The following is a 22,635-nucleotide window of genomic DNA, read 5'->3' as shown; positions in this document are numbered from 1 at the left end:
TTAAATTTTTTTTTAGTGAAAATAATGTTCTCTTTCATGCTCAGCTTTAGCTGCAGAGAAAGATGGGACCCCTGTGTTCAAGTTCCCCCGCTGGAGAGTCAAGGGCAAGACCATAAAGGAGGTGGCGGAGGCCTACAGATCTGTGGGCGCCGAGCTAAACGTGCTTCCCTTCTGCACACAGTTCATCCCGATGGATGTAATTGATAGCCCAAAGCATGGTTCTATCATTTATCACCCATCCATCCTCCCCAGGCACAGAGGAGCCTCTGCTATCAACTGGTGAGATTTTATTTATTTATTTGTTCATTTGTTTGTTTGTTTGTTTGTTTGTTTTTAGTGACAGAGAAAGTTGGGCCTATTTCCATTGCCTATAATATTTCTAAATGCACTTAAACAATTATGAGGCCCTGATCAATAGGTACTACTGAACTCCCTAGAGGTGCTGTTTGCGCCAGAACAGTGTTTCCCAAGAATAGTCTATGAAGTACTAGTTCCACTGGATATAACTAGGTATTGAGCAAACAAAGGTTCTACAGTTAGAGAAGTATGGTTGTACTTAATTTGCTTTTCACAGAACTTCTTAGAACCTTTAATATGTATTTTAGTGAAAACATCATAATCTCCTAGAGGGAATCTGAATATATTGACCAGACATATTGACCATACAAGAGTTTTTGCATAGAACATGTCATGTACATTTCAGAACATGCGGAGTTACCTGAAATTATTTTCTTCATTGTCTGCCTTCCCCATTCAATGTTAAGGCTCTTGAGGGAAGGGACTATAGTGTAACATCTTTTGCTCTATTCCCCAGTATCAAGAATAGTGCCTGGTTGTAACTATAGGCACCAAATACCATAGGTACCCTTTTGTACCTTCTCTCCATTACCTGATACTCACTAATATCTCTCACTGTCAAGTTATTAAATAGGCAGAAAATCTACACTTGGCTTAAATGTGATGAAAACATTTCATTGTACTTACAGTCTGATTACATGAATTTATTTATTTTGCAATTGTAAATAGTACTCTAGTGATTTCTTTGCACTTAAACTTGTATATTTTTCTCACCTCATGTTGCTTCCATATGCAAAATCATTGGGTCAGAGTATATGAATATTTTCAAAGCTCTTGATAACATAATGTCAATTTGTTCCTCAATATTTATGAAAAGGGTGGTGAATTGATTGATTGATTGATTGATTGATTTGGGTCTTGCTGGATTAGTAGCTCCGAGAAGTAAAAATGATTTAGATCATGAGCATGGATGACCTACCACTTCATACTCTCTCAATATTGGCCTGCTCTTTGATACGCTTTTATAGGTATTTGTCCACAGATCCAGTTTATTGTTAGTATTATAAGTTCCTATAGAGTCAACATTTTGTTTTAGGCTCAGATTTGTAGAGCACATAATACAAAAAGCTGAATTAATCAACTGTCTTTTACTATCATTTATGTAGACAATCAAGAGCTAAGTCTAGCTGACACTTGTAGCTGAATTATACAATCTAAACTGATGATCAGTTCTCATCTTCACATTGCACAAGTATCCTAGTTTTATCTTCCATATCTTATTATGCTTAATACAGGGTCAACTACAGCATAGGAACTGGACCTAGGTGGGCAAAATTTCTTGATGCTGTAGAAGAAAGCTGACATGGGGAGTCGATGAATGGTAGTGATGTTGGACTCTAATGCCCTTTTGAGTGGACTATAAGTCATTAGTATGTGACTACAGATTTGAGGGTGTATAAAATAGTAGTACTTTTGAGCATTGATTTTTATGAGTATTGACATCTCCTGGCTCTACTGTTAATTTCTCATGGTAGCCTCATTCACTGTGTACTTTCCATTGTAACTATCTTGTACTTTAATATCATTAATTTGTCACTTTATGATATAGTTAACCAAGATTTTAAGCTGAAACTCTTCTTTTCACAGGACTCTAATAATGGGAGATAAGAAAGCTGGGTTTTCTGTTTTCTGGGCTGATGATGGTTTAGACACAGGACCTATCCTCCTTCAGAGGTCATGTGATGTCCAACACAATGATACAGTGGATACACTTTATAATCGATTTCTCTTTCCTGAGGGGATCAAGGCCATGGTCAGTATATTTCTGCAATCAAGAACAATTTAGTAAATCTTAAAATTCTGGAAATATTTTTCTTTTGTTGTGAATTGGCCAATATGAATTTTTACTAAAAATAAAAAGTTGAAAAACAAAACAAGATTTTATAGTTACCTAGAGGATGGGTAAAATCTGACCTTTAAAATTACATAGTCTATGGAGCTACCGTGTTCTTCTGATCAAATGGATGAACTAGCAATCAAACTGCTTCACTGATTTTTCCCAATACTTGAATTTCCAATCCTATTTATAATGACTGCTTGTAAAGAAGTGTACAGAATCTTAAGATATTTGGCTGTGCAATTTGGACTCCCTTCGAAAGTATTTGAAATCAGTCTATGTAGCAGAGTAAAATTTGGAATTATTTTACTAAAAAGCTTCAAGCGTGCACACAGCAAAGTAGAGATATATTAGCCTGTAAAAATATTTAAAGACAATTTAAGCGTCACTTCATTTTTTCCTCAAGTTTGGTGGGGTAGAAGGGGCAACACAACAATGGATAGTGAGGTTATGTAAAGCTGCAGTTTTGATTTAGGGGGGAAGAGAGCAGTTCTTTGGTTGCATGTTGAATGATTAAGAGATTAGGGCTTTGTGTCAGGAAGACACCAAAGATCTCATTTTACCGCTTTTTTGTTGTATGACAGCAGACAAGACACTTAGCTTCTTTAACCTTAATTTTCTTATCTAATATTATGTGGATGATACTGCCTGACTTAGAAGGTTGTTGTGAAAATTAAGTGGCATTTGTGTAAAGCATCTGGTACACAGTAGGTGCTCAAGAATGATAATTATAATCAAAATAGTATTATGTGTGTTCTGTGGCATTTGCTCAAGCCCAGTTCCTGTACTTGATGATATTATGGCTGGAGATAGGTGGAATTAGTGAGCTGTCAACCAGCCCTGCCCCTGGGGGGCTCCCTCCATGTGCTCTTTGGGAGGTGGTCAGCTGCTGTGGGTACTTAGAAATCTGAGAACTTGAACTCCGGTAGACCTCCCAGTGAAGGGGAGAGGCTCTCAATTCGAGGCAAACATCAATCTGGCATGGAACAGAATGCAGGACACACCCCAAAGGTAAATTCATGGGTAGACTCTAACTTGTTAAAATTCTAGGTGTCCAAAGCTAGAAAGCAAGTTGAGTGACATAAGTATAGCAATGTATTACTTTCTAGAATCCTCATGATGAGCAGAAATAACCCACAATGATTTATCTTATAGTTGTATTCTTAGAATTTCATTGTATCATCAAGGAGAGGTTGAAACTTAGTTAAATGAGGGAGTCAGTTTTAAGAGTATAGGCTTGATATTAGCTTTAGGTAGATCTTGCTTCTGACACCTTCAAGCTATCTCTGTGATACTGAACTAGTTGCTTAACTTTTCTAAGCCTCCATTTGCTCACCTGTAAAACAGGAATAATATTATTTACATGGCAAGACTGGTGTGATGTCTGCAATGGATATTTTACGTAAAGTAGCTAGCAAAGTGCTGGGCACATAGATGGACCTCAAGAAATGGTTATGATCATAGTCTGACTCTCTGGACAGATGTGTATATAGCAATTCTGTTAAGCAGAAATGTTAATTAAACCATGCCATTTCTGACCACTGGGTTGTGACATAGGTAATGTTTTTGGCTTTAGGTTGAAGCCGTCCAACTCATAGCCAATGGAAAAGCTCCTTGTATTCCCCAGCCAGAAGAAGGAGCAACATACGAAGTTATCCAGAGAAAGGAAAATGCTCAGGTATTTATATTAACTCAGTAACACAGCTCAAAGTTCATGACCCTCTACCTTTAAGTAGTTCCCAATGTACCATTTCCTGGCCAAAAGGTAGATCTGCCCCACCTTTACTTCTGCCACTGCTAAGGAGACATGTTTCTATTGCCTTTGACATTTGCAGCATTAGAAGGTTCATCCTGTGCTTCGTGCCTTTCTAGGTTTCTTGGGATCAGTCTGCTGAAGTTTTACATAACTGGATCCGAGGTCATGATAAAGTCCCTGGAGCCTGGACAGAGATAAACGGACAGGTATGTTCTAAGGACCAATTATCCTTTCTTCATGTTGCCTTTATAAGAGGTTTATTACACATACTCTAGGCTTCCTCTGGTTCTTCCCTTGGTCATGAGGAGGGTCTGTGATTCTAGGTATACATCAGCAGCTAAAAGAAAACCACCCGCTTTACTCAGCAAGTCTCGAGCATTGTAAGCATTACATGCCAGCATGTAAAGCAGACATGCGGCACGTCCTCTGCTCTCAAGGGGCCTGCAGTTTCATGGAGACAACAGAGAAGTGAATCAGTACTCACAGTGCAGTGAGACAAATGCTGTGCTGGAGGCCCAGACTCAGGGGTGTTAGGAAAGGCTTCGTAGAAAAGCTGACCCATGTGCTTACACGTGGAGAAGAGGTCAATAGGGAGTGAATGAGTCAGAGGTGAGGACCCAGAGATAGAAGAGTATACTACCCAGTCTAGGACTGGCAGAAGAATTCAGGGGAGAGCCTAGGGTGTGAGGAGCAGGTGTGAGAGGTGTGGGAGGGAGGAGGGCGGGGGCAGGAGCAGGAACCGCCTTCTAATCCCTGGGGAATCCACTCAACTCACCTCTTCCAGGAGGCTTCCTGACCTCACGCGCCCAGCCTGTTAGGGTTGTGTAGCCTTCCTCTCTGTTCCCACAGTGCCCGCCGACCTCTGATGCAGCATATTGTATGTTGTAAGGGTTTTTTTTTAACTGTTTATCCCTCCTCCCCCACTAGACTGTGAACCCCTTAGGGCCAAGGCACCATGTTACTGCCTTCATCATCTCCGCACTGGAGACCGGTTCTTAGTATGTTTTAGGTGCTAATAAAAATGTGCGTGATGAAGGACCAAGAAAGGAAGATTAGTGCAGTGGTTAAGAGTGTGGGACCTGAGGCCAAAATTTTTCCATTAAAATTCTGACTCTGCTCTCTGCTGTGTAACCTTGGGTGGTTTACTTAACCACTGGGTGCCTTGAGTTTCCTATTTTAAAATGGGAATAATAATAATGTCTCCTCTATAGGTTTTGGATTATTGTGAAGATTAAATGAGTTAAAAACTGATAATTTTAAGTACTTAGTCCCTGGCGTAGAATAAGTATTCAATATATGTTAACTATCATAGTGCTCAAAAAAACGAAAGGTTATAATCAAAGAATTATAAAAACAAATCAATCAGTATCAAGTTTCTTGGTTATAGTCTGGACCCACTCCTGGTTCCATGAACTCACAAAACGCCTTCTACTTCCATCAGTAATCCCACTGCGGTGTAGTAGTCTGTTTACGACTTTGCATCTGCCTACTGACCCCCACCAACACCAACACTCCCCTCGAAAACCCTACCTTCAGACAAGTCTGTGAGAGCTTTTCATCTCATTGACATTTTTATCAATATAAATAAATGATAAATGTGGACTCATCTGGATATAGGGCATTTTTGAAACCATTCATGCATTCATAGACTGTCTCTTGCTTTGTGTCATTTCTGCAGATGTTTGATACAGTCTCTCATACTGGGGTGTTCTGGGTTGATCATAAAGGACAGTTTCACCTTTTCTGCAGGGAGGGCTGCTAGCACACACCCCCGTTTGTAAGGGTGACTTCCTCATTGCACAATCTGGGTTTGATCTCCTTCTTAGATGGTCACGCTCTATGGCTCATCATTACTGAGCAGCTCTGTGCCTCCTGGAGAACCACTGGAAATCAAAGGCGCCAAGAAGCCTGGTCTTGTTACCAAAAATGGACTTGTTCTTTTTGGTAATGATGGAAAAGCAGTGAGTGTTCGATATAATCGCCTAAGAAATAACTTCTTTGATTATCTTCTGTAACCCAAGTTATTAAGGGAGTATCTTTCACAAGGTAATCTGGCTCTGCAGTGGAATGCAGGAGGGTCAAGATATCTGTGCCCTATTCCTCTCTGGGGATGAGCTGGCTCTACACGTGTGGATAACAAGGCTCCCCAGGATGGGCCCCACGGACGGCCATAGTCTGCTTTGTGATACGGTAGAAAGAGTTTGGAATTTCATCAGGAACAGGATGTGAATGACTGTTCTGCTACTTACTGTTCTTGGGTACCTCTACCCCCTGATCTCAGTCTCCCCATTTATAAAGCAGAGAGCAATCCCATCTGCCTGCCTGCCTTCCCACTGCCAGAGGCAAGGAGGATAAATGAGACGGATGTGACCCTCTTTAGAAGCTCCTTGCCTCTCCCTCACAGGCAGGGACCCCTCCCACACTGCCTGTGCTTGGGAGTGTGGGCTCTGGGCCTCCATGGGCTCCTGGGCAGCTTCCCAGTGAAGAAAGCAAAAGGGAATTTGCTGCTTACATGTACTTTCGGTAGCTTGCGGGACAGATAAGTTATTAAGGCTTCAGGGTCCAGTTAGTTCTGGGTTGTAATGCTCTGGTCCTTACTGGCTGTGTGGCTATTAGCGATTAGTTAGCTCATTGAGCCTCCATTTCCTCATCAGTGACACAGAAATAACAATGGCCCCTGCTTCCAGTAGGATTTATAAGATCAAGTAAGATACTTTGTCACATGCATGGGTACTTAGCCCTGTGCACGCTACTGTGTAAGTCTTCAGATGGGGGCAGTAGCAGCAGGAGCCAGAGCGGTAGTGGTTATAGGAAGTTTTAGTCCAAATACCCACATCCAAATGTCAAATTTTCAAGGGCTAATTATCTATTTTGAGATGTATCTACCCCTACACTTAACTTTCCCCTTTCTGCTGCCATTATTAAAATACCATTTCAGCCCTTGTACACGTAATGGTGAGAGCTTTGAGCTCATAGTTTTGTATTTGCCAAATAAGCTGGTCCTTATGTCCATATAAAGTGTGATTTCCTACCCTGCTACCTCACTTTTGAATTGTCCTAATCCTCAATTAGTCTGCCTGTTTTGTTGCAATCTGTAGCTGATGGTGAGAAATCTGCAGTTTGAAGATGGGAAAATGATTCCTGCCTCTCAGTACTTTTCAGCAGGTGAGACATCCACGGTAGAACTTACAGCCGAAGAGGTGAAGGTGGCGGAGACCATCAAGGTGAGCGCATGGTGTCCTTAATATTACTCTTACCTTGGAAAACGGAAACATTTTTGTATCCAGCAGTCCTCAACGTAATGGGGATGGTAATTTACTCTTTTGATTAGCTGCGATAGGATATCAACCCCAAACTGTATATGCAAATTTATTTCTCACTAATGAAATAATCCAAGGCAGTTCTAGGTTGGCATGGGGGCTGGAGGTTGAAGCTGGATCATGAGGATTAGGGGTAGAGTCACTCAGGGACCCAGCCTCTGCTATCTTCAAGGTCACTGGGGGTCATCTCCACTGCAGACAGCCAGGAAGGACAAGAGAGCACAGAGAAGTATGTGAGGGAGGCTCCTCCTGGGCCAAGACCACTAGTGCAGGTACTTCCGCTCATACTCATTGGCCAGACGTCAGTCACATGGCTGCATCTAACTCAAAGAGACGCTGAGAAATGTTGTCAAGCCATGTATCCAAGATGAAGAAGAAATAGGTTTGATGAGGAGCTAGCCAGTCTCTGCCACTGTCTTCCTCATGGCACATCCCTCGTCAAAGTTACCCTTGTTGTGTAGGTCATCTGGGCTGGAATTTTAAGCAACATCCCTGTTATTGAAGACTCAACAGACTTCTTTAAATCCGGAGCACGCTCAATGGATGTTGTCAGGTAAAACCACCGCCATACCAGCTCCCACCGGAGCACTAGGCATTTTGACTTTGACTTTGAAAATCAAATCCAAATCCCTTGTTCTCAATGTTACCTCTCTTGCATATCCATCTACTGTATTTCTCTTTTCTTCATCTGTTTTGGTTTGTCTCCATGATCAAATATATATATTCGTTCCCTTCTCTTTGTTACTAACCAGGAGTTGTTTTCTTATATCCTAAATACCTAGAAAACCAACCCTTCTAATTGTTCATTTCTTTGAAGATTTGTGCTCACATTTCTGAGCTGATTTTCCTCCAATATGACATTGGAATTGGGAAGCTCTGGGTGAGAATGTTAATCAGGAATTTCTGCTATAGTCTGATCGAGGAGGGTACCTGACATTGATCACACTACCCCCACAAATATTTTTTCCTACCCCCCCAAACTACCCTGTAAGATATATCTAGAATGAGGATTATCAGGCTCCTACCAAGGCTAATACCTTATAGTCAGAATTTCCCTCCAGAGGTTTGCAGCAAGGGAAAGGGGCCAGAACCCTAGAAAGCACTCGCTAACTAAACAAGATAAAGAATGTTAGTCCTCTTGTCATAGCCCCTCATGCTGGCAAAGCAAGTGTTCTTGATCAATATTCTGTTCATTTGTTTACTCACTTATTCCACAACATTTATTGAACATTTACTACATATCAGGACTAATTTTAGCACTGGGAATATTGTTGTGAATGAGATAAAAGTTCCTTCATTCACAGAGCTTTTATTCCAGTAATCAAAACAGTCATTTCAAAAGCAAAGAATATTATCAGAGTTTTGGGTCTTCAAATAACAAATTTCTCAGCTATGATTTGTGAATTTCTAGAAAATTCTAATCTGCTCAGCAAAAGATTTCAATACTGCTAATACTGTTTTTTGCTAGCAAGATACCCTTGCAATAATTACCCATTTCCTGTTTGAGTGTCTGAATTACCGTAATCATTTGATGTTTATTCTCTCGAACTACCATCTCCTTTAGAGAATAAATGCCTGAACAACTGTGGTAATCTTTCTATACTGTATGTGGCAGACCAGTGCTATTCAAGAAATGTCAAGTAACAGCGATAATTTGAAAAATTAACAGTGAAAAATGAAAAGATTAGAAAGGATTTCAAAAATTATATCCAGCATGGTTCTAGCTAGTACCTACATTAACCACATCAGACAAACAAATGTTTGTTTTATTCTTATACATGATTGAGAGAAAATACTCTACAGTATGACTATTGTTTCTCATAATCTGTACAGTTAAGACACTTCCTTTATTTCTTATTTCTTGTGTACCTTTGAAAGGAAAGGAACTTATTTTATGTGCCCCTATCGCCTTGCTTACAAGTGAGTAAAATGGTTTTGCTTAGGTTTTTCTTTTTTTTTCAGTCATGTACAAAGTTTAAAACAAACAAAGAAAAATTGCCGGTGTCCTTCGAGACAGCTTTTTAATTTTTTTCTCCAGCCTTATCAATTTCTTTGATTAGTATCATAAAAGATCTCCTAGGATATAAATAGGCATGTGACATAAGTCTTACTTCAAAGCTGTTTGACAAATACAGTCCCCCTAAACCCTTTAAAAATGTAACATGAGCTGGTTCTTACTTGAAGGCTGGTTGAAGAGATCAGACAGAAATGCGGTGGGCTCCAGCTACAGAATGAAGATGTCTATATGGCCACCAAGTTTGAAGACTTCATCCAAAAAGTCGTGAGGAAACGGAGAGGAGAAGATGAAGAGCCAGAGCTGGTAGTGGATCATGTAAGCTTCCACGCGGTTTACCCCCCGAGTCCACCCGATCCATGCACTAGGAAAGGACGCTGGTCCTTGCATTTGTTCCTTCCGACATTTATAACCTCTTCAGTGAAATAACGGTTTTTGAGATATAATTCAGATACTATAAAATTCATGCCTGTACAATGTACAGTTCAGTGGGTGTAAGAACAGTCGCAGAGCTGGACAACCACCACCACTGCCTGACTGTGGAACATTTTTGTCCTCCTCAAAGAAATCCCATATCCATTGACAGTTATTCTTTGCTCTCCCACCCCTGCCCCAGAAACCACCGATGTGCTTTCTGAATCTGTGGACTTCTTCATCTGTTTTGGTTGGTTTCCATGATCAAACACATATATTCATTCCCTTCTCTTTCTAGACATTTGTGCAATAGAATCATGTAATGCATGGCCTTTTGCATCTGGCATCTTTTCCTTAGCATAATGTTTTGGGTTCATCCATATTGTAATGTGTACCACTTCATCCTATTCCTGGACAATAATATTTCATTGTATGGATAGACCACATTGTGTTTATCCATTCCTCAGTTAATATACATTTAGATTATTTCTACTTTTTGGCTATTATGAATAATACAGCTATAAAAATTCATGTGTAAGCTTTTTCTGAACATATGTTTTCAGTTCTCATGGCTAAATATTCAGAAGTGGAACTGATGAGTCATATGGTAATTTAACTTTTTGAGGAACTATGAAATTGTTTTCCAAAGCAGCTATACCACTTTCCATTTTACATTTTATAATTAATAAAACTCACTGCTCTTACAGATATTCAGCTGTTTGTCCAGAATAAATAGATTCTTTCAAGCCTTTGGGTAATTTTCTGAATAATTGAAAAGATTATTTTGACAACATTTTCTAACATTCTTGTTGCTATTATGAAGGAGCAGGTTTTCAGGGTTCCTTCATCTACTGTTTCAGAAGTTTTTAATAAAACTCAGGTAAACTCGGAAAGCAATTTAACCTTATCTGGTTAAGAACATACATTTTGAAGTCAGACCAACTTAAGTTTGAATCCAAGTAGCATTGCTTTCTAATTGTGTGATCGTTGGCAAGTTACTTAGCATCTCTAAGCCTCAGTTTCCTCATATTTTAAATGGGACAATAATAATATCTACCTCATAGAATTGTTGGAAGAATCAAGTTAGATGATAGACGTAAATCACTTAGCATACACCCAGAATTAGGAGCTTAGGAAAGTGGACTTATAAGCAGAGAGACTGGACACAGCAATTCAGGTGAACTTTCCTTTATTATATCCTCCATAAACACAATGGAAATGTTTGATAGAGCATGAAAACTGTGGGACAAGATAAGATACCCTCTTCCTATTTTTCATTTGTTTTGTTCTTAAGCATCAGCCATTTCTCCATATGAAATGATTTTTGAATCATTAAATTTCCCCCTTAATACCTTGTACTGACATGAAATTTTATTCCAACAGTGCTCTTTCACGTATATTATTTTAATTATTCTTCATAATAACTGTATGAAGCAGGTTTCATTATCTTTATTTTATTGTTGATAAAAACTAAGGTTCATAGACGTTAATGAGCTAACATAACATTTGCTTGCTGACTAATGGCAGAGGATGGACTTAGGCAACACATATGTAAGACAAAGCGAAAATAGGGTGGAATTTAAGCAAAGAAAAGTTAAAATGACCCCAGTGTAAAAAAAGGAAACCTGTTGACAAAGGCAGTTTCAAAGATTTAAGTGAAAGCATTGGCTGTGCTGCATAGCTGTTGCCACGAGATGGTGCTGTTTTCATTGTCTCGAGGTCTGCGTTCACTATCACCAGGTAAGGAAGAAAATCTGAGATCTTAGTAAGGCCCAGCCTAGGGTACTTTTCTGTCATCACAGATGCTAACCTCCTGCCTCACTGGCCAAGCTGAGCATCGTGAGGCTCAACTCTTACTTACGCTTGTCTCTGGACAGTAGGAGCTAGAATCCCGTAGACTTAACTTCTGCTGCTGCATTAGTGGTTAAGCTTCTTTGTTGCTCAGCGGTATTAGATGGGGAAGCACAGAAATCTATTGAATCTCTTAATATAATTCTCTCTCTTAGGTTTTAAAGGAGGTCAATGAAATGAAAGTAAAAATGCCTCATCAGTGTTTCATAAACGGACAGTTCACAGATGCTGATGATGGGAAGACTTACGACACAATCAACCCAACAGACGGATCTGTGAGTCATTATCTAGGGTGCATAGTCACCACCGCTTATGGATTGTTAATATGTACACAGTTGTAAACCAGATGGTCTTAAGAGGTTACTTTATTCTGTCACTCTGCCTCCAAGCACTAATATAAATATACTTCATGCATTTCTTTCAACTATTCAATGCTGGTACTGGCCCCTGTTAACTACAGGAACCCATTTATAGAATGAATATTTATGATGAATTTAGACAGACAGCTATACCTCTACACATCAGAGGCACACCTCCACATAAAGCTATACATGGACAAACTTTTCAGACCTTGAAAGCTCATGGCAAGTAGTCTAGCCTTCCTAAGGCACCAGAAAGAAGAGGTATGTTCTCCCTAAATGTGTCTTTCCATAGTGTAGTATGACAGGAGTACCAAATTTCAGGCTCAGAATTTTCATGTTAAAATTCTTCTCTACTGCATTACTGGGCATATTAATTTTCAATCATAACATTCTTTGGATTTTATAATACTCTATTTTTCCTATTAATATAATTTTGATTCCAAGAAGCCTATTTACATATCTCCATATAAATAACTTCTAACCTATTCTTACTTATCTTAAAATAGACAATATGCAAAGTATCCTACGCTTCCTTGGTGGATGTTGACAAAGCGGTTGCAGCAGCAAAAAATGCTTTTGAAAATGGTGAATGGGGAAGAATGAATGCAAGAGAAAGAGGAAGATTGATGTACAGGTGTGTTTTTTTTTTTTAAACCGGAAGTCCGGTACCTTTGGATATTGGCTAACAGTGCCAAGACTTTTAAACTTTCTTCTAGACATTCTAGTATGAGCTTGTTACAGAATATGTCTTCTGTTACTTACGTCATGTAAAATCCCATATATGTGAGCTCCTGAATTTCGGATTACTGCTTGCGTCAGTCAGCATCCTGGAAGGAAAATAAGTTTCATCAAGAATTGTTTGCAATGGATGCAGATGCGGGCAAGGTAAGGGATAATGAGGTACCCAAGCAAGGGTAGCAGTAGGAGAAGGCTGTCGCTGCTCCAAGGTCTGAAGGGACAGAGGAAGGGGCTCTTACTAGAATCTGGCCAAAGCTGTAGCTATAGAAGAAGACCACCCTACAGTGGTTCTTGGTGAAGACACACAGCTGCTGCTAGAGTTGGGGGAATCGAATCCCCGACCACTTTCTCCTCCAGTTCTCCAATCTCCTGGAGGTGCCACCTGTTGTCCTCTCATTTGTTAAGCCCAGAGAGAGACGGGAGCCAAGTCATATAGTCTGTAAAGGTCATCCTCCCAGGTCACGGAGCAGGGTGGAGAATGGAGACAGGGCCGCAAATGGAGACTATGCGGCTCTCTGTTGTCTTCAAAGACAGATTTTAAATCTACTTGTGTGTAGGGGGTAGGAGAGAGGAGAAAAAGGCTGAGATCTGGAAAGGTCACTACCAGTTGGTAACTGAGCGTGCAAGAGCAATTAAATTCAAGGATAAACGCAGTGTTCTGTTTACCTAAAGCCACACAGCTGACCTTGGTCAAACCAGCTCTTAGAGCAGGAACTGAAAGAAACCCTGGGGGAGGGGGATTTCAAGCCCGACCGTAAGAAAGTTAAAGGGAGGAAGGAAACCAAATGGTGGAGGTGAACACAAAAGATGAGTTTGGACTATTTTATAGTCATTAGACAGTCTCAGATTTATTTCTATCTTGTCTTCTTCAGTTAGTCCTGGAAATATTTCTGTTCCAACCAGAAATCCTCAGGAGTTCATAGGTTCTCAAAGGGTGTGGGCTGTACGCTCTCATCTCCCTGTACATCCACGACCTGGCCAGATTCCCGTTCTTTTCTGTCGTTGATTTCCCTGGATCACTGGGGCTCCGTCACTCTTCTGCTGCTTATACATTTATCAGGCAAACTGCACAGGCTTCCAACACCTTCTGCCTCTCCTTTGTAACTCTTGGAACAAACTGTGAAATTATTTGTTGAATGTCTGTCTTCCCTGATGGACTATAGTCTCTGTGAGGACAGAGACCTGGTCCATTATGTTCACCTCTGAGTTCTCAGCCCTTCAGTTGGTGCCTTATACATAATTAGGCCTCAGTCAATATTTGCTGAATGAACTTCTTTCACTGACCGTACAGACTTGCAGACTTACTGGAAGAAAACCAAGAGGAGCTGGCAACCATTGAAGCCCTCGATTCAGGGGCCGTCTATACTCTGGCCTTGAAGACTCACATTGGAATGTCTGTGCAAACATTCAGATATTTTGCTGGCTGGTGTGATAAAATTCAGGTAAATGCAAATGTTATTTGTCTCCAAGAAGAAAAGGGAAGACTGTTTATTAGACTGTATGGACACTGTTTAGAGCTATCTCTTATGTACATTTTATCATATAATCCTTATAATACTCAATCTAAAGTAGGTGGGTAGCTATTATCCTTTATTACAGGTAAGGAGACAGGCTTGAGAACGGTAAATGCCTTGCCTATAGTCACATGGTAAGTAAACCATGGAACTAGGATTTGAACTCAAGATTTTCTGAACTAAATTCTAATGATGTTTTGTACATTACTATTAGAGGGGACCTAATAGTCTTCTGAACATACAGGGAGAAGCCTGGTATCATGGGGATACTGCAAACTCAAATGCCCACAGAGGCCAGAGAGCTAACAGATGGGCTAAGCAGGCTGGGTATAAGAAAAAAAAATTTTAAGACAGGGGTGCAATAAATACTTCTTTTTACTTTTTATAACAAGCATCAGAATGCATGCCATTCACAGACTCATGATATCAACCATCACAGCCATGTTATCAGGAGCAAGAAGGAGGAAGTGAGGAAGGGGGAATAAAGGGCTTGAAAGATAAAAGGGCTTGAAAAAGCATTCCCACCCTCCCATTGCCTACGTGTCTATCTTCTATTGGGCAACTCTATCTGCCAAGGAGACCGGGAAACCTAGTATTTTATCTGGGCACATTGGTGCCACCACTATTAATACAGAGTCCAATTGCCAGCTTTGCCACTTACCAGCTGATGTTGTTAAAGGTATGTTACTCTCTGACCACTACTTACCTCATCTGGAAATAGGTCACAAGAATACATAGCCTTGCAAGTTATGCAATGAGGATTAGAAACAGGTGTTTATGTACTACAGAATTAGACCAGTCTGTAACAGAGTAGGTCTGGCACATAAATGTAGTTTTTATTATTGTTCAGCCATAAAGCCATACATGTATAAGCAATTAGTAGTGGTGATTCAGGTCTATGCTTTATTCTCTGAAATCCAAATATCCCTGAAACCTGAGAATTGATGGGTTAAGTGGTTCAGACTCATTTGTTGCCAAAACCTGACCTGAACCAATGTGAGTCTATTTATATAACTTACAGTGAACATTCATATGTTTTGCTGAATAAATATTAATGTGTTTGATTATGGGTGCACTGCCTCAGACCCTACAGGGAATTATAGATCATGTGACATAATATAAGTATATACATTATATTATGTTTCTAAGGTCCAAAAAATTCTGAATCCCAAAACATACCTGGCTCCAAAGGTTTCAGATAAGAGACTGTACACTTGTAATTAGAAACAGCACTAATATTTTATGTGGCAAGACAAATGAATAGCTTCAGGTAAAGACTGTTGTCATCAATCAGTTGGGATTAAGTTTGGCTGCGTCTAATGGAAAACCTAAGCAAGAAGTTTGCTTTTGTCCAAATTTCAAGGAGTCCAAAGGCAAGCAGTCAGGGCTAGTACATAAGAGGCAGACTCCTTCTTTCTCTCTCTGCCAGGCCATCCTTATTACCATGTGATCTCTACCCTCAAGGCTGTCTCATGGTCTCATGATAATCACTGCAGCACCAGCCATTTCAGCAACATTCTGAGCAGGAAGAAGGAAGAGTTGGGGGAATCAAATCCCCGACCACTTTCTCCTCCAGTTCTCCTCCAGGAGTAGGGGGAAGGGTAAAAGATCATTTATTAGAGCTGAGTCAGACTACTTTGAAGCACATTTCCCTGCCAGTGCCTTGTGCTTACATTTTTCCATTGACCATCCTTGTCTGATATGGAAACTGACAAACATAGTATTTATCTGGGCACATTGCTGTCACCATTATTAACATACGGTTTCTTTCACTAAATACAGAGGGAAGAGTGGACATCGGGCAGGCAATTAACATTCTCTGCCATGCCAAGAAATTGGGAATAGAGATGACTAAATTAGAATTACGTTTCTTCTCCTATGTCTCAGTTTCTTTCAAGAAAGAAATAGCAGGGTTGTTTTTGTTTTCGTTTCAGCATGGATATATCTCTTACAAATTAAATTCTGCCTTTTCATGTCAGCTAAGAAAAATTAAGAGAGGTGGGCAGAAAATGGGTTCTTTGAGATTAAATTTACTCGTCTAAATTACTGACCTTTTTTATTCTTAGGGTTCTACAATTCCAATCAACCAAGCTCGTCCAAATCGTAATCTGACCTTCACCAAGAAGGAGCCGCTTGGGTAAGACAAGGAGAGTGCCTCTGAGTGGCTGTGCAAACTGCGTTACCTGGAGACAACTAAGGATGTGGTCTTTCTGTCGCTGCAGTGTCTGTGCTATTATCATCCCCTGGAATTACCCGCTGATGATGCTGGCATGGAAGAGTGCCGCATGCTTGGCAGCAGGCAATACGTTAGTGCTCAAGCCAGCACAGGTAAGACACAAAGGGCCCGGGGCAAAATCTCCTCCTCTCCTATTTGCTTAAGAATGACATACATGTATAAATATTATGTCTCTAACAAAAACAAGATTGTATTATTATGACATCTTTTCATCTGTCATGGGCATCTTTTCTTATTGGTAAATATTCATTTTTAATAGCTACCTAATGCATCCAATGGAGATTCCACAATTGGAATCTCCCATGACAGTGGAGGTAAGCCTAGTGTAGGTCAGTGAAATTCACTGAATTTCTACAAGCCAGTTCAATTCTTGCAAAATGCAAAATGCCCAATAATTAGGGAATAATTTAACTAAATTATTAGACATCAGAGGAAAAAGTATTATACAGGCATTCAAATTCTAATGATTAAAAATATAGTAAAGATATGGAAGATGAGGAAAAAGCATGCCAAAAATGTCCATAATTGTGGCAAGTTTGTGAAAATATATATACATATGGATAAGGAAATAAAACATAATAATTCAGGTGACAGAGTCCTCAAAAAAATCTTTTAATGATGCAATAGATTTTCAAGAAAAAATATAGGGACTGACTTAATATTTGGCTGAACATTTACTATGTACAGTGTACAGTAGTAGACATTCTGAGGTACACAAGTCATGAAGAAAAGTTGGGCTCTATTTTAGAAGAGTTTACACTTTGTTACTGATGAACTCCCTTTTTATTTCTTCTTAAGACTTAAGAAAAATACAGTTGCATTTGGCTTAACTACATAGTCGTCTTGTTTTACTCACTAGAAACAATTTCATTAAAAAAATAGGTATGCCATCAAAAATTTTAGAATTCAAAACATACCATGAGGGAGTGAAAAGTCTCCCTTCTAGCCTCATTTACCCCAATCTACCTCCCCAAAAGCAACAAATGTTACTAATTGTTATTAGTTTCCTAGGTATTCCAGAGATCTTCTCTGTACACACACACACACACACACACACACACACACACACACACACACACACACACACACTTTCTAACCCATTAGAAAAAAAGAAAGAGGAAGGGAAGGGGATATGAGAAATTGCTAATTAAAACAAATTGCGTAAGGTTTCTGTTGCACAAGATGCATTAAGTTCTAGAGCTCGGCTGTGCATCATTTTGCCTGTAGTTAACAGTGGTGTATTGTACACCTAGGGAGCTGGGGCAGAAGGGACAGAGGGAGAGAGACAGGAGGACAACACTTCCCCTAGCATACCTGTGTTTGGTCCTCACTTTGGGAAACCTGCTTCCCATACTCCCAATGACAACAAACAAACACAGAAGATATGATCAAGCCAGACAGTGCAAAAACCCTAAACCTGGATACTAACAAAAACAAATTGATTCAACCATATTTCCAATAAGTGACATTACTGTGCAGAAGGGAGTGGCGAAGCACTCACCCAAGTAAGTTTTGACTGACATTTGGACTATATGCCCTCAGACTAAAGCCAAAAGCCCTGCAAATAAACATTGAACTCTAATTAATAAGCTTCTTTGTCATAGGAACATGGCTTAATAATGCTCAAATTACTTTCTGTACATTTTAGGATTGAGCAAATAAGTAAACATATCGTGGATATTGGGAGCCATGTTTCTCACTCTTGGAGAAGAGTCAAACACGAAAAGGGGGAAGGATTGGATGAACCCTGAGACACTGAATAGAGGCATTGGTGTAAACTCATGGGTTTTAATATATTTAGGTAGGTCGATAAAAGAAATGGACATGTGGCAATAGGTAGAGAAAGAGATAGATGTGTGTTTACATGTCTTTTTTATACACACATCTATTTCCCAGCCCAGTCTACTGAGAGAGCATAGAGTAATGACATTTCAATAGGGTCCAGGCCTTGGTTTCTAAAATTCTGAAATCATTTTGTTTCTGACACTTTTGACACCAAGTGTGTGTGTTTTTTTCCCCATATCAACCTGTTCTCAAATTCTCCAGACACCAACTGGATATGCTACAATTCAGTTCAAATCCAACAGTAACTGTCTGGAGTTTTAGCATAAACCCTACAGGTAAAGGGCTCAGTCCACAAGACTGCCCCCACTTCAGATGCCAGTTTGAAGCCCTGGGCCTCCTAGACTTCTGATCAACCAGCTACCGATCTGAGGTTTCCACGACCCACTCCTCAGGTGCAATAATTTGCTAGAATGGCTCACAAAACTTAGGAAGGCACTTTACTTACTATTGTCAATTTAGTGTAAAGGATATCATTACAAAGAATACAAATAACAGTTAGATAAAGATGTACATAGGAAAGGTTTCAACTCTGTGGAGGTTGGGTGCTCCACCCTCCCATCACACAGATGCAGTCACCAACCCAGAAGCTCTCTGAATTCCATTGTTTTTATGGAGGTTTCATTGCTCAGGCATGATTGATTAAATCATGGGCTGCTGGTGATTGGACTTAACCTCTGTCCCTACCTCCATCCCTAAGATGGGCTGAAAGTTCCAATCTTCTAATTATGACTTGGTCTTTCTGGTGAGCAGACCCCACCCTGAAGCTACTCAGGGGCCCAGCTACCAGTCATTTCATTAGTATACAAAAGACACTTTTCATTCTAGCGTTCCAATAATTTTAACTACTGTGTGCCAGGAACTGGAGACAAAGACCAAATATACATTTCCCTTTATGTCACAGTTTTAAATTACCCTTCTTCACTAAAAGAAGCCTGGACTCCTTGAAGAAATGGCTGGAACATCTTTTTGGGGCTAAAAATCAAGGAAATGCTCAAAAAATGATAGGAACCTCTCAGAAAGATACAGGAACCATACAAAGGGACTCCCATCAGCCAAATCTGTATCAATTTGAACATTAAAAGAAATGGTAAAAGTAAAAGATTATAACATACTGAATAAGATAAGAATCCATGAGTTCACATGGATTGATTAATTAATTAATGAGGTTAAAGCTTTTATAGTGGAAGCCAACTGAGACAGTAGAAGGAATGATAGAAAAATCACCATTTAGCAGCCATCCTAGTAATCATTGATTCAGGCAGGAGTCATCAATGGATACTAAAACCAGTGGATGGAAGTTTGCATAGTAACTTAATGTTTAAATAGTCTAAGAGTACCTTTCTACAAAATATATACAAATTACCAAGTATAAGATAGTAACTCACAGTGATGGAACCTGGCAGACCACCTTTACCAAATGATCGACTTCAGCATTTTCCATACTGGGACTATTCCATATCAGACTTGCCTTTGACATGATACATGAGAACTCAGCCTCACTCCTGTGGTGTTCTTGCCAAAACTGCATAACCTGAGTCTAACCATAGCCAATCAGCAGGCAAGTCCAGATGGAGGGACATGGTCCCAAAGAACTGGCCTGTAGTTATCAAAAATGTCAGTGCAATGAAATATGAAAGAGAACTTAGAAGTCTTCTAGATACAGGGGACTGCAGGCATGATAGCAAAGGCAATTTTGATCTTGGATTTTCTTTTTCCATAAAGCACATTATTGGGACAATTGGTGAAAACAACACGATCTGTAAATCAGGCTTTCTATTGGTTGTTAATTTCCTGATTTTGGTAACTGTGCTGCAGTTATGGAAAAGAATTCTTTGTTTTTAGGAAAGGCACACAGAAGTATTTAGAGGTAAATTAAGCCTCTCTATGTCTTTCTTACTCTTAAACAGTTCAGAAAAAGATAAAGGGGATACAGCAAATGTAGTAATATGTTAACATTTGAGGAGTCTAACAGATACATAAGAAGTCTCTGTTATTTTTGCGATATTGCTGTAAGTCTAAAATTATGTCAAAAGAAAAGAAAAGTTAAAATGAATTTTAGTGCGGGCATAAAGAGAAAACAGAGTATTGGTCTAAGCACAGGATAGAGTCTGAAGAAGGTAATTGCTGTCGGCTTTCTGCGCAGGTCACGCCCTTGAGTGCTTTGAAGTTTGCAGAGCTCTCTGTTAAAGCAGGCTTTCCAAAGGGGGTGATCAACATCATTCCAGGCTCAGGTAAGCCATCACAGGGGGCAATCAGCATCATTCCAGGCTCAGGTAGCCATCAAAGGGCTCTCTTTGCTATAACTAGTGAATGGTCCAGGGGTAGCTGAATGACTGTTTTCCCACTGGAATCTTCCCTGTTTTATAACTCTATTAAAACTAAATACAGTTTACCAAACAGTTGACTTAAGGATAAGTATACTATTATCTACTAAAAATCTTAAAAGCGGAAATATAATGGCCAGTGAATGGGATGGGAAGGGCAGAAATCATACAACATTGTAAAACTACCGTAGGTGGCCCATTTCAGTTTTTTAAAGTTACTTTGGAAAATCGAAAAACTTTGGAAAGGCTTACCCATCTTTCGGGGGGCTGGCAGTTTCATGTAGGACATTACTTACATTTTTGTCAGTTTGAAATTAACATAGAAAATGTCAAACTAGCATTTAACTGAGAGCCTATAAATTTACCTCAATGAATTCAAAGCCACCATCACCACATGAACTTACATATTGTTTTAATCCATGTTTTCTGCCCTAATTCTGCAGGTGGCATAGCAGGACAACGCCTTTCTGAACATCCTGATATCCGCAAACTTGGTTTCACTGGTTCCACTTCTATTGGCAAGCAGATCATGAAAAGGTATTGGTTTTAATGTGTTGATTTGCTGCAGATCTGTTAAGCCAGGTTTTTGTTTTTGTTTTTATTTTTCTAAATAGGGTGCTTTTGGGAGGACAAAAACCACATCAAATTTAGAAATCTACTTATCACTGCAGGTTTTGAAATTTTTAAATATAATAAAATACTTTCCAAAGTGTAAAGCCCAGAGTCAATAAAGCCGTATTGAAATTCTACACCCTACTGGTAGCTACGACAACCTAGACCGAAAAATCTTCTGTGCTAAAGCTGTGAACCAAATCATTTTGGAAGCAGAAGAAATTGAGAAGACATACAGAATGACAAATCTGGATGACATAAAATGAATTCCTAAAAAACAGTTAACATCAGTTTTGAAAACTGCAAATGATCTAAATGTCCAAAATAAGGCAGTGGTTAAAGTATGTTAACATAATAGAATACTGTACAGTCATGTTCATTTTTTATATTTTTAATAACATTGAAAAATCATGTTAAAAGGTAAATGGAAATAAACATAAGGTATAAAATTGTATATGTTGGGTGATCCCAACTAGGTGAAATAAGGCAAACGCTATGATTGGACACAAACCAGAAATATGTCAAAGTGGTAAAAACAGTTGGTCATTAAGCCATGGAATGAAATTGTGTGATTTTTTTTCTCTCCTATCTGAAGTTGTAGTGATATTTTTTTAATGTTTTAAATAATACTACTTTTGTAAGAAGGAGGAAATACACAATATACTTCTAAAAATTGGTATTTTTCCCCCAGTGTTCCTGTAATCTGGTTAGAGGTTAAATTACTTGGCAAGCCTTTATGTAAACAAAATTCTTACACCTAAAGAATCTGAACTTACCTATGAAGATCTCTAATCCTTTGACCACAGAATTAAAAAAAACAAAACACTTTTTTATTATAGAAAATTTCTAGTATCTACAAAACACACAGAATATCATAATGAACTCCCACATGCTCTTCACCCAACTTCAACAGGTATCACCATTCTACAAGTCACATTTTGTCTTTTAGTAAGTTTATTAATACTTCTAAGGCTCAGTATGTTTTCCATGCTAAGTGGTAACTTAAGGTTAAAAAGGCAAGAGAAAGCAAGAAGGAGACAGACAGACAGAACTGTCATTTCCAATCTCTTTTCCTCTAGCTGTGCTGTGAGCAACTTGAAGAAAGTTTCCCTTGAACTCGGAGGCAAGTCCCCACTTATAATATTCAGTGACTGTGAACTTGACAAGGCTGTGCGAATGGTAAGAGTGGATCAGATCCAGCTAAATAGGTGCCTACTTCTAAAACACATCTTATCTCCTTATTTATCAGAAGACTTAACGTGAGATTTGGTTTTTCTCTAGTCTTAAATACAAACCATCCTCTTTCTGTTTAGGTTTGGGAATACTCAGAGCAATTAATTTTTAAAATAATGTCTGTAATTTGTCTCCCTAAGGTATTTTTAAACCTCGGGGTTTGGGAATCTTTCTAAATATTCGTGATTTATACAAATGATGTGGAGATTTTAAAAACACAGT

General features: G+C 39.3%; 1 protein-coding gene across 1 annotated transcript in view; it reads left to right on the top strand.

Annotated features, from left to right (window-relative positions):
* The window catches only part of ALDH1L2 (aldehyde dehydrogenase 1 family member L2), a 45,739-nt gene that overhangs the window by 10,172 nt on the left and 12,932 nt on the right, over positions 1–22,635 (top strand). Inside the window, exons 3-18 of the mRNA XM_073213769.1 lie at positions 45–279; positions 1,945–2,110; positions 3,771–3,872; positions 4,067–4,156; positions 5,777–5,911; positions 7,049–7,174; positions 7,732–7,823; positions 9,455–9,602; positions 11,705–11,824; positions 12,418–12,545; positions 13,941–14,091; positions 16,230–16,300; positions 16,386–16,491; positions 20,388–20,475; positions 21,012–21,105; positions 22,260–22,359. Of these exons, the coding sequence (XP_073069870.1) occupies positions 45–279; positions 1,945–2,110; positions 3,771–3,872; positions 4,067–4,156; positions 5,777–5,911; positions 7,049–7,174; positions 7,732–7,823; positions 9,455–9,602; positions 11,705–11,824; positions 12,418–12,545; positions 13,941–14,091; positions 16,230–16,300; positions 16,386–16,491; positions 20,388–20,475; positions 21,012–21,105; positions 22,260–22,359 (1,952 nt within the window). The remainder of the gene's footprint in view (positions 1–44; positions 280–1,944; positions 2,111–3,770; positions 3,873–4,066; positions 4,157–5,776; positions 5,912–7,048; positions 7,175–7,731; positions 7,824–9,454; positions 9,603–11,704; positions 11,825–12,417; positions 12,546–13,940; positions 14,092–16,229; positions 16,301–16,385; positions 16,492–20,387; positions 20,476–21,011; positions 21,106–22,259; positions 22,360–22,635) is intronic.

The sequence above is a fragment of the Manis javanica genome, chromosome 10 (genome assembly GCF_040802235.1).
Source record: "Manis javanica isolate MJ-LG chromosome 10, MJ_LKY, whole genome shotgun sequence".
Lineage (NCBI taxonomy): Eukaryota > Metazoa > Chordata > Mammalia > Pholidota > Manidae > Manis > Manis javanica.
The sequence above is the reverse complement of the archived record's forward strand: the minus strand, read 5'-3'. Positions and strand labels throughout refer to the sequence as shown.